This window comes from Rhipicephalus microplus, chromosome X (assembly GCF_043290135.1).
Source record: "Rhipicephalus microplus isolate Deutch F79 chromosome X, USDA_Rmic, whole genome shotgun sequence".
In the NCBI taxonomy this organism is placed as follows: Eukaryota; Metazoa; Arthropoda; class Arachnida; order Ixodida; family Ixodidae; genus Rhipicephalus; species Rhipicephalus microplus.
This window is the reverse complement of record NC_134710.1, coordinates 449,306,413-449,318,194: the sequence shown is the minus strand read 5'-3', so window position 1 is coordinate 449,318,194 and position 11,782 is coordinate 449,306,413. Positions and strand designations below refer to the sequence as shown.

The 11,782-nt window shown below is 44.8% G+C and overlaps 1 protein-coding gene across 1 annotated transcript in view; it reads left to right on the top strand.

The window, feature by feature from the left end:
• The first annotated feature begins 426 nt into the window (after positions 1-426).
• LOC142775514 (uncharacterized) overlaps positions 427-11,782 on the top strand; it is a 43,622-nt gene continuing 32,266 nt past the window's right edge. The window contains exons 1-3 of the mRNA XM_075876957.1: positions 427-462; positions 1,464-1,478; positions 6,656-6,779. Of these exons, the coding sequence (XP_075733072.1) occupies positions 427-462; positions 1,464-1,478; positions 6,656-6,779 (175 nt within the window). The remainder of the gene's footprint in view (positions 463-1,463; positions 1,479-6,655; positions 6,780-11,782) is intronic.

Below are 11,782 nucleotides of genomic sequence, written 5' to 3'. Positions count from 1 at the left end.
TTATATCCTCGCTGCTCCGACCAACCCCCTCACGCTGAAACATTTAGAGAAAAAATGACAGGTGCACAACCATAAACAGCCCCTATTCCTTCTTGGACGCTTATAGCTCTGGTGTGCGTGTGTGTGCGGGGGGGGGGGGGGTAGACAGAGGAGTACTGACGGGAAAAAATGTTTCTTTTTGTTTTTTCGTCTCAGCAGGTAACTAATATTCTAGTCCTTATTTTTCTTTGAGAACGCAGCACCCAGTACAACACAATCATGCCCGCCTAAACAGACGCAAACACAGGTCCTGTATCGCAAAACGTGTTATTGTCGCAAGACTGAGCTTATGTAGGATAACGCGTACATGTGCACTAACACCAGTGCATACAATGAAGATAGATTTTCTTGCAGTGTTTTGCAGGAAGACTTGATAAATGATGAACCATGTATGTAGCTTACCTGATTCAAAACTCGGGACAGGTAACAAACCTATCACAGAATGCAACCCTGTCAAGTCATGGTTCTCAGATTTTCTGCTGACAAAAATTTTATAGTACAGCATTCCGCAGAATGACCAAATTACAAGCGAGGGCGAATGTATTGACCAGCATAGTATCATCAAATTTCAAATTAGCACAGGTATTTAGAGCAGCCAATTCATGTGGTACTCATTGTATTTAGTGCTATCAGCGCGCATGTGCCTGTTGCGGAAATTGCGTGTAATGTTAAGTTTCTCTTTATATAATATTTAGAGGCACGGGAAATAACTTGTTTTTGTATGTTGAAAGCTATTATGTATATTTTTTTCTAGGTTGCTTTGCAATTTCAATTCTTTCACATGTGTTTTTTAATGGCGCTTCTTCGACGTTTATTGCACGAGCCAGAACAAGTCGAATATCGCTCATTTTTCGTCTGAGTGCGTCTGTTTTAGAAACATATGGAGAGTCTTTGAGTCCGAGCGAGACCTTTTCAGGGAAATTTTGGTGAGTATGAGTCTGCCAGAGTTATATATTTGTTTTATTTTGGTGAGTTTAAATCCGAGTGGGTCCGCTGGAGGAACGTTTTGATGAGTCTGAGTATGCGTGGGTATATTTCAGAAAACTATTTGTGGATCCGGCTGACAAAAACATCGGCGAGTCTGAGTCCGAGTGAGCTTATTTAGAGTGAAATTTCGATAGCCTCCGTCCGAGTGGGTCCAAAGCAAAATATTTTTATATATGGTTATTGAGTTAGTCTGAGTGAGTTCCATTTATTTCGCCAACCCATGCCGTACGTGGGATCTTTCCGTTTTTGCAGAGTGTAGTGTGAATGTTGTTTGCGAAATTTATTATAACCTTGCTCGTTTGTATGGCGAATTCGGTTTTCATGTTAAGCAAAATTGTCTGTGCGTGGTGTTAAGAGCTGAACTATAGTGCTGGTATTTTTCTGTGATACAAGCATCTAGAAATCTTGCCAAAATGTTCTGTTTGCATTTCTTCCAGGTAGCGGCGCAAGGGGTGAGCACGGTGAAGCTGGAGCTCTCCCCCCCCCCTCAATTTTCACTCGCCCCCATTGCCCTCCTCAAGAGTGAACATAGTCACAACACAATGGCTAAGTTCCCTGCCTCCCTGCCCACCCTTAAGAAACTCACTTATCATGGGTGCCCCATCGGTAAAATAATCTTGACGCTGCCCCTGATTTATTTCTTTGTGCTGTTGCGTTATGCATAAATACCTGAGTAAGAAAAAGCTTGCTCTGGGAGGGTATATTATGCCTATATTTTTAGAGGACTAAAGTTTTTATTACTTTTGTTAGAAAAAAACACGGGCTTAAGAACATCGTAATTTGGGTCCACAATGAGACGCTATTTACACCACTTAGGGCTCCAAGTGAAAATTAACTTCATACCTCAATCAGGAGCAAACAAACAGCTTTATGTGGCAAGTGTTATCTCTGGGCTATTTCATGCCATCTCTCCAAACCTTGGCGCTCTACCATTAGAGATTAGCTTTAAAAAACGGAGGATCATCTTTTCATAGAGCAAGGGGTTTCTTGTGAAATGTTTCTTGACATACATTTTTTAGTACCGTAAGGCGCATGCGAACTGTTTTCGCGAAGCTTGAAGCTTGACTCGTAAAGTGTATTGCCAAAAACTCCGTTCTACATTCTCGATAAAATTTTTACTGACTCACTCCTATATTAAAATAGGGAAAAGTTTGTCCCATTGCGCAGGGGTGTCCTTTTAACTTGAAATAATTTTCACGAACCCTTTCATGGGTGTTTCTTGCTGCCTTAAGGAAGAGAAATATGGCCCATATTGCAGAATGTTTCCATAGACAGATAATAGTGAAAAGAAATAGATTGTAATAAAGAACCAATACTTTGTTTCAGTTGTGGTTATGTTTATGTGTTTGACAAGATGGGGTATTGTAGGCACTATTGGAGGTGCGAAAAGTGAGGAGACTGCAACTCCAGAGTGGCTACCGACCTTCCTGTAGAAGGTACTCGCATGGCAATCTCGAAGAAAGCGATCTACGACAGCCATGCACTTTCGGCTTATTGCTACCATGAAGAGGAAGCAAGCCAGACTCGAAGACATCGTCAAGGGAGTGACAACCCCGCCGTTTACAGAGCAAGAATCGAGGGTTACGCAAAATCGCTTGATGCTGCTCTGGGCAACCCGGACAATGACGTTTCAAGTTTTCGACATCGAATTGCACACAAGCTGTTTGCGAAAAGCAAGAAATCACTATGACGTGCGATTGGAGGTGAAAAAGTATATAGTTTTCTATTTGTATGAAGGCTTGAGATAAATGTAAAGGGACAACTGGAAATGAGGGCGAAAGAGTGGGTTGGCGTAACCTCTAATTTAGCTAAATACTTCATCCTCCAGTGTAGCTAGGTGACGCAGACATTTTGATATTTCGGCTTTTGGATGGTTCGGTGTTTAGAATTTTTGACATTTTACACTTTCAGTGTCTTGTATAATCGGCTTTTTGATGTTCTAAATTTCGGCATTTCAATAGTTCGTCCTTTTGATTTTCGGCGTTTCTAGCGCCACATTACCGTACATTTAGTCATAAAAATACGAACCCTACGCGGGTGTATTTAAACCACGTGCAGCTCTCCGCTTACTCGGAAGTGATACCAACCTGTGCGACAAAAGCAACGAATTCATGAAAATAAAAACAAGTGTTGCATGGCAGAGAAGCCACAGTTATGAGCTAACTCAATAGTATTTGAGTGACCATGTTTAATTACCCAGTAATCATGTGTTGTTTTACAATTGCAACTTATCCGTCGCAAAGCATATCTTTTTTATTTTTGTGGATTCGTTGATTGATCGTTTTGCTATATCAATTTATAAATATTCGGGTGTAATTAACGAGGTGCTTGACACGTCGGTATCCTTTCACAGTGTCACGAGAGGTTCACGTGGCGAAATCTAAATGTATTCGGATTCCTCAGTGACTAAAACTAATACTTGCACGTAAATAATTGGAATAAGTACTTAGAGAGCTAGATATGCTGTCTAGATGATTCTCGCGTCCGCTCAGCTTGCACCTAATGCTAGGATGCATTGCTTAAAGTATAAACTAACCCCCTTTATGTAAACACATGCGAGGACTGAGATTAGTAGAACGCCAATTCAAAATTATTTTTCTGACTATAACAAAAAAGTTTTTTTGAAAAACTTACAGTCGGTACACAGGGCAGGCTAATGCGCTGTTACAATTTTTCTGTCTAGACACATCTATGTTAAATTTAGAACCTGATGCGGCACGTCATTGGCTGAACACCTTTCTGCAGAACACCACAGTCTTTATGGGGATGGTCTGCACGTCCTTCAATTAGCGCTAAGTGGTCTCTTACAATGTACTTTACGTTTCCAAGTGTGTCAGGTGTAGAGATATGCAGCCCCCTAGAATAGGTTTAATTGATTGACTCATTGAAGAAGAGATACAAGAAGGTTTTATTTTTGTACCAGCACCGAATAGCAGATTGGCACTACATTGGCACTACACCACTGTCCTGGACTGAATGGACATGCAGTCTATCAGTTTACAGTATTCTGCAAGGCGGCTTTCATTTAAGACTTGTTTTCGATCCAAAAACTCTCGTTCACAGGCTACTTTTCTCTCTCATTGTGCCTTTACTTCTCCGTGTTCCAGCGAATGCACGCGAGCACGCGAGTACAACAAAATGTCACCTCTCCAAATTCCAGCGAATGCAAGCGAGCACAGCAAGATCTCAAAAAAAGGAATGGCAGAAACAAAATGAGCGAGAAAAGTAGTGCGTGAACGAGAGATTTTGGTTGAAAAACTAACCCTACAGAAAATCTGCCTTGCAGATTATTGCAAACGGTCCATTGTTTTCTCCTGCAGAGAATTTTAGGAAGACCAGAGCCTAAAACGCGAGCACCTAGACGCCCTGAACGAGCTCTCAGAAGCTCCCATCAAGCTTCCGTGATGCTATTATTAACATATAGCTTAACGCTACCTTTAGTGTGTAAATTGTGTATATAAACGTTCCTCTTATCATCCCCGGCTACTCTACTCGAATTCTACCCGAGAGTTGGCTAGCTGCTTCAAATACATCACGAGCAAGCAAAAGGCCACTGAGTTGAACAGGTGAAAATGTGCGACATCACATCGCTTTATTACGTGGCATATTCGTCCTCCGCTGTATTCGCCCACTCGTGTCTACCAATAACGCTCCAGTTTTTATAGCGACGACACATTGTTGATTGCGGTCATGTCATTGAATATCAGTTAAACAGCGGTTGCATTATTTATTTGGAAAATACCTCACCATAACGTACGGTTAAGTAATTTATTACTTGGCCACCTGAGGCGCTTTCTAACTTGACTTACTTTTTTATCAAGACTTGAATATAATGTTAAGATTTGTTTGGTTTATTCTGAGCCTTACCTTCGCAATAAAAGTACATCACCACTGTCCGTGACAATTATTGTTTATCTCTCCCAGTGCCAGTAGGTCCGTTCAAGTGACGTGATAAAAACCTGTTTGCTGGACTATGTTATATATATATATATGACATGTCGCTCAAGTGTCTGTCTCCGTAATAATTGACGAATACAGCCGTCTTTTGTAAACTTTCTACTGGGGTGTTTTCATTTTTTTAACTGGTGGTCTCAGACTAGCTTATTATGCCTCTGCTCACCACTGGATAGATGTTACGCGCGGCGCCTGGCCCGACTGGGGATAGCGGCGTTCTTTGTTCATCAAACTAGTCACCGAAGGGCTGCCAGCCTGCTGTCCGCCGTGTATTTTCCTTCTTAGCCGGGAAGTGAGGTGGCATTCCGACACGATTTGACGTTCGACTAGACGACCACAATGGTTTCTTGATGTCACAGGTGCAGTGTGGTGGCCACGCCCCAATCAAAGATCTTGACTTAAGCGAGTGTGAGCGGGACCGTCAGAAACGGTGTGTGTGTCCCGTGATTCAACAGCGCACTCTGGACCCATTCCCTGATTTAGTCAAAACGCACACTTTATAATGAGCCACCCAGCTCATTCACAAGAAACCTCTCGCCCTGTCTGTACAGATTGTAATAAATCCTCTGTTAAGTTTGCCATCCTACTCCTGGGTGCACATACGTTTTCTTTTCTCTCTCTCTCTACACCCCCTTTCTTGCCCCTATTTCCTCATCCCCAGTGTGGGGCAGCGAACCGGATGCCAAGATATGGTTAATCCCCCAGTCTTGTTTCTCTTTCTCTCTCTTGCTATTTTACTGCCTTGGCATCTTCATCCCGGATATCTGACGACTGGAAAGGCCGATACCAACAGATGTTAAAGAATAAGACATATGGTGAATAATTTCTGCGGCATGTTCAGACGCTGCACATGAGTGATTATCCTTGAAAATTATTAACTTTAACACCGCGGACAAGTGATGATATACCCTGAGTAGGTTCAAGCATGTCTAATGCCTCGACGCTTTTAATCTTCATTAAACTTCTGCCTTTCAATTGCATCCTTCGGGGCTTTGTGTAGTTCTTCATCTAACTTGCTGCATTCGTGCTGCACTGCTAGTACCTAATTTCCTCTGTATATGCGCCCTGTTTCGGGCCCGAACATATGCTGCCATCTTGGACTGATAATGATGCCGTTTTGCATCCGTATGAATATTTGAATAGTGCTACGGGGAACTCGCACGCATCAAAACGCTGGTCAAGTACATTCAACGTCGTATTACCATAATTATTGCTAATTACGGCATAGAAAACCAGCAAAAATTGATTTTAAGCTTAAAATGGCGGCGTCTATGCTTTACTGTAATTGTTACATTGGATTTTTGTCAACTGTCCAATATGTCATTTCATGCAGTAGCAGCCGAACTTGTGCCGCTGTTCATAGTGGTATTCTCGGTGTCTGAAGCTGGGTGAAGATAACTAAGAAGCCTGGTTTTTGCTAGCTACATAAAATGTGAGACGAAGCTATTAATCAAGATGAAAAAGAAAAGACAAATCTATCTGTGAAAAGTCAGTACTGGCGCATAAATGGTGCGCCGATGAAAAACGTTGGCGGCGGCGGTGGCGGCGTGGCGAAAACTCTCAGCGGCGGCGCACCGACGAGTCGGCGCACACCTCTATGCGCGGACTTCTCTCGGCGGCCCAGTTGTGGTAGACTCCAAGTCACGTGATCAACGTTTCCCGCCTTTCGTCTCAGTCGTGTCTCGGCGCACAGTCCGATCAGTCCGAGTGTTGGTTTTCGTCGACATACTGTTCAGGCAAGAGACTGCAACGACGTTTGACGATCTTCAGAACAGGACTCGCTGGGAATTTTACCGCAGGTACGCGTGCTTCACTGTGGCTTTTTCTATTGATATTCCACATAACAGGCATCCTAAACGTATATGCGATCTAAGTAAGGCTTACTCCCGATCAGTTAGCAACGTATCAGCAAAGCGTATAATCTTTATTAAAAGCATAATGGCCGTGGTATAATGGCGTGAAATAAGGTTCCTCTTGTCAAACCGTTTACTGCTCTTACCAGAGCGGCACTATGAGGTTTATCTTTTCGGCAACAACAATTCGAAATCATACATTGTCACCCGTTGAGTGCTTAACCTTTCATGTAGGTGATTGTTAACGTTTGAGCTGAGCGTGTCGCGTGGGCTCATCGTTGTGTATTTGTGTTGTGCTGAGAATGGTCAGGGTTTATTTGTTCAAGCTGGCGCTAAGCGTTGAGTGACGTAAACACGTGTTTCTTGAGAGAAAAGTACGTGTTGCTATACCTATAGGTGTGCGCAGGCTTCTCGTTCGGGGGGAGGGAGGTTTGTCGCAGTGCCCCCCCCCCTTCCCATTATACGTCTATGTATGGGGCTGACTTTGAGCACCTCGTGCGCACGTTTATTATACTGTCCGTTGTTACATGTGGCTAAATGCTTGACCTATATTTTTCCGTGTTACACGTGTATGCTTTGCTGGCACCTCACGTATCACGGAATATTTTCTGGAGCCCTGGTGAACCAGTGGAAGTGATGAGGACCCCTTGCAGTAATTGAAATGTCATAAACTAACACAACATGCTGCGTCAAAGAGGTGCCTTTTTTTCTCTCTGGTATGGATCAATTCAGGTTGCCAATTCGATCTCAGCAGCTTGCCAATGTGTTGTGGGGTCTGCTGCCAAATTCCACCTGTTTCTAGCTACGTTTGGTCTTGAAATGTGCGAACATATAAAAATTATTTCTGCGTGCATATGCCGTAGAAAACCACAGCAGAGTTTTTTTAGCCATTTCGTGGAGAAAGAGCAACACAAGTCAACTCCGCTGCAATAAAAAAAATGTCATGTGGTGATGCATATTAAAAATAGGAAAGAGAAGTTGTTACGGGAGATAGTCTTTGTTTGCTTGTTTGTTTGTATTAAACAAAAGACGTTTGTTTGTATCAATAATGGGTTTCACGCAACCCCGTGTGAAAAGTTCTGGTGTAAACGTCTTGTGTTTTTTTGTCTTCTAAGTGCTGTCTCTTATTTCCTCGAGTTTCTGTGTGTGATGCTTTCAGGTAGATAATTAAAGGTGCAATATTACGTAGTGGGTGGCGTCATCTCCGACCTGACAACCCGTTCTGATCCGACCACTGCCTTGTACAAAAATGTCATCCGATTGTATTGAGCCTTTTGTGTGTGTGTGTGTGAAGCTCCCCGTCTGCCCTTGCAACTACTATTGTGGTGTGCACCATGCAACCACACTGAGACGTTCAGAAGAGGTTCAGTCCTTAAAGGACCAATAGGCTGATAGCAAGTGGTCGTTGCTATTTGTTTACAGCACTATATTTCTTTTTGAAAGACTCCGTGTTCGTCCAGCCCCGCCGCAGTGGTCTAGTGGCTAAGGTACTCGACTGCTGTCCCGCAGGTCGCGGGTTCGAATCCCGGCTGCGGCGGCGGCTGCATTTCCGATAGAGGCGGAAATGTTGTAGCCCTGTGTGCTCAGATTTGGGTGCACGTTAAAGATCCTCAGGTGGTTGAAATTTCCGGAGCCCTCCACTACGGCGTCTCTCATAATCGTATGGTGGTTTTGGGACGTTAAATCCCACATATCAATCATCATCCGTATTCATCCATGCAGAGCGAGTAAGTGCTGGCACTTTTCGGGGATAAAATGTATTTTCTTTTTTACTTTACCTAGCATGCTGTTTGTTTCCTTTATCAGCAAGTTTTTGCTATAGCATCCACGTATTGCAATGTGTGGTCGTGCGATGGTTAGTGTGGTGTCGACGATATTTGTTTGCCCTTAAACTTGTCCATCCTGTTTCTCAACAAGATAGAAAATCCCTCCTCACCCTTCAATTCTCTTCGATTTCGGAATCACATCTGTTCACAGGTGAATACTGGTGCATAAAATTATGTTATTGCTCACCTGCCTGTGTGCCCCCTCCCCCTCCTTTCTTTATTGAATATATTGAACAGCATAGCTGTTGAAAGTCGTCGTGATTAGTGAATCGGGAAACGGAAAGGATCACCATGGATCTACTTCGCGTCCCAGAACGCGTGCGTCGATTTTTCTGGCTTGGGGTGCAATGCAGCATGGCCCGAGCTTCTCGTGCAGCCAAGTTTGCTCCGAGCTCGCTTGCGGTAGCTATGGCACGATGACAGTGCGGAGCGCGTGATAGCCGTGTTGACAAAAAATGGCTGCACGAATGCGCGAGGCGTTAGAAACACGTGCGGGGCATTTGCGGTGTTTATCATAAAAAAACCGCTTGCGAGCACGTCAGCGCTACTACTCAATTACATTTTAGCAGTGCAGCGACGTTAGCGTCATTGTCGTGCTGTATTTTTGCCACAGCCACAGGGCCGAACCACGAGATTGAAGTAACTAGAAGAATAAGAATGGGGTGGAGCACATTCGGCAAGCACTCTCAAATTATGACAAGTAGATTGCCACTATTCCTCAAGACGAAGGTATATAACAGCTGTATCTTGCCGGTACTTAGCTACGGAGCAGAAACCTGGAGACTTACAAAGAGGGCCAGCTTAAATTGAGGACGACGCAGCGAGCGATGGAAAGAAAAATGGTAGGTGTAATTTTAAGAGACAAGAAGAGAGCAGTGTGAATTAGGGGACTAACGAGGGTTAAGGATATCATAGTTGAAATAAAGAAGAGGAAATGGACATGGTCCGGGCATGTTGCGCGTAGACAGGATAACCGCTGGTCATTAAGGGCAACTAACTGGATTCCCAGAGAAGGGAAGTGGGTTAGGGGGAGACAGAAGGTTAGGTGGGTAGATGAGATTAGGAAGCAAGTCTTGTGGGTGCGTACCAATTTTTACAGACCGAAATATTCTGTCAACTCACAAGAGAAAAATAACAGGGAGTTGATTGAAGCATTCTATATTAGAAACATGGAAGAAAAATGTGTTAGCCAAGCTTCGGTCACCTTGTTCGATAAAGAATTTGACTTTTTGGAAGGCACGTGCAACAATCTGTCTGCAGATGCGTGAACTCTTCAATATTTGTTGTTTTTATGGTTCTTATCAAGACGTAGCACTCAATAAGCTTTCTTTAGGTTATCTCGTTTGTGCTTGGATCCACCGATGGGGGGGCTTGTGGGCTACGTGAAGATATAAGTACAGTTCGTTGTTCAAAATAAACCAGTTGTGAGTTTGCGCTCGCGTCGTTTGCCTCTTTTTCCTTGTGTCCGTGTACGTGTTTGCGCAAAGTAGTCATGAATGAGTACCAACTCGCCCAACTTTCAATACTGTTGAGATCAAGAAGTTTGCGGGTATAAATTGGCAGCAGCAACCACAGGACCGGGTTAACTGGCGGAACATAAGAGAGGCTTTTGTCCTGCATTGGACGTAGTCAGGCTGATGATGAGGATGGTGATGATGATTTTTTCCAACTCAACACGCGCCTCCCACAGGCGTGTTCGTGGGCGTATGTCCTCTTTCGCACAGGTTATTTCGCTCCACCTGCAGTATGGAAGTTTTCACACTCGAAAGCAGCAAGCCTGCTCACGCTGCGCTCTCGTGCTGATTCTATCGGTTCCATGAAGTATTAGGGATAAATGTAAGGACAGGTGGTCACAAGGGGTGCTCGCATCTTGTTGACAACGCGGCTGTGATGTCTTGAATGCGGTTAAATGGAGTATGAGATCATAGGGAGGTTTAAAATAACGTTTGCGGGTGCTACGGGCGTTGCTTTAGTCGCGGGCGCCATATGTGCTCTTCTCGGGAAAACTTTCACCCCGACCGCAAACCCAAATGTACGGAAGCTACACACAGCAATTCGCGGGCCTCACGGGCCACGGTCGCCGCGCGCTATTTCGGATTATCTGCAGGCGGGCCACGAACGCGAACAGCGGCTCGCGTTACAATGCATGTGCAGTGGCAGCTACCGCACCGCAAGGGCTCGCGGTGTGCTATTATATACCTCGCTTATAGTAGCGACATGGCTTCTTTTACTTCTGCGTGCGCGTGTGCATAGTCTGTGCAGTAAAGCTGGTAGATGAACCATGCGCTCGCTGGCGTTGCGGCGTAAGCACTGCTCCTCTGCAAAAGCAAAAGTGGTGGGTGGATTCGATACTCGCCGCGGGCTTTTGTCAATCAAACTGATGGATGAGTGAACTCGGATACAAACTCGTTGATTCTGAGAAGGCCCGAGTTAAACTCGTGACTGGGATGGGTCTTCTGAGACTGTCATGCGTTTGATGCGGTGAACGCTACGCAAAAGCTTCCTTGCATATAAAACATGCGACGCGCTTTTTATCCCCCTCTGTCCGTGCACGCGCTTCTGATACGCTGACTGGGTGTCACAGCGTTCGTGTGCGACGCGGACCACGCGTCACTGGCACGCTCGTGCGCATTCCTTGCAGTGCACGTGGGAGTGTTCCCGCGCACTTGTGGGACGCACACAACGTGTTCGTCGACGAGCACCTCTTGAAAGAACTCAGCCGATGGTTGCACTGCCAGTCCCCAGTCATGATGGGGTGCACTTCTGCACTCAGCGGAACGACAAATAAATGAAAGAATTAAGATGCCTCTGGTTTGAAAACACCACCCAACTTAGCCGACCGTTCTTGACGCGATGACTGGTTCGTCAAAACCAATAAATCGCAGCGCGATGAGGGGTGCATTTGACGTTTTTGTACTGTTGGCTCGTTCAAAAGGGGGGGGGGGGTCGCCAGAGCTCGGGAAGATCCAGAATTTCGCGAAACTCGGCCGATTCAGCATAGCGCCCTTGGCCTGTAATAACCACGATGGTTGAGGATGCGCCTCGGAGCAACGTTTTTAGATAGCTTCAGTTGGCAAAGCGCGCAGCATTCCATTGGCGTGGGGCGGCTTACCGCAATCGCCA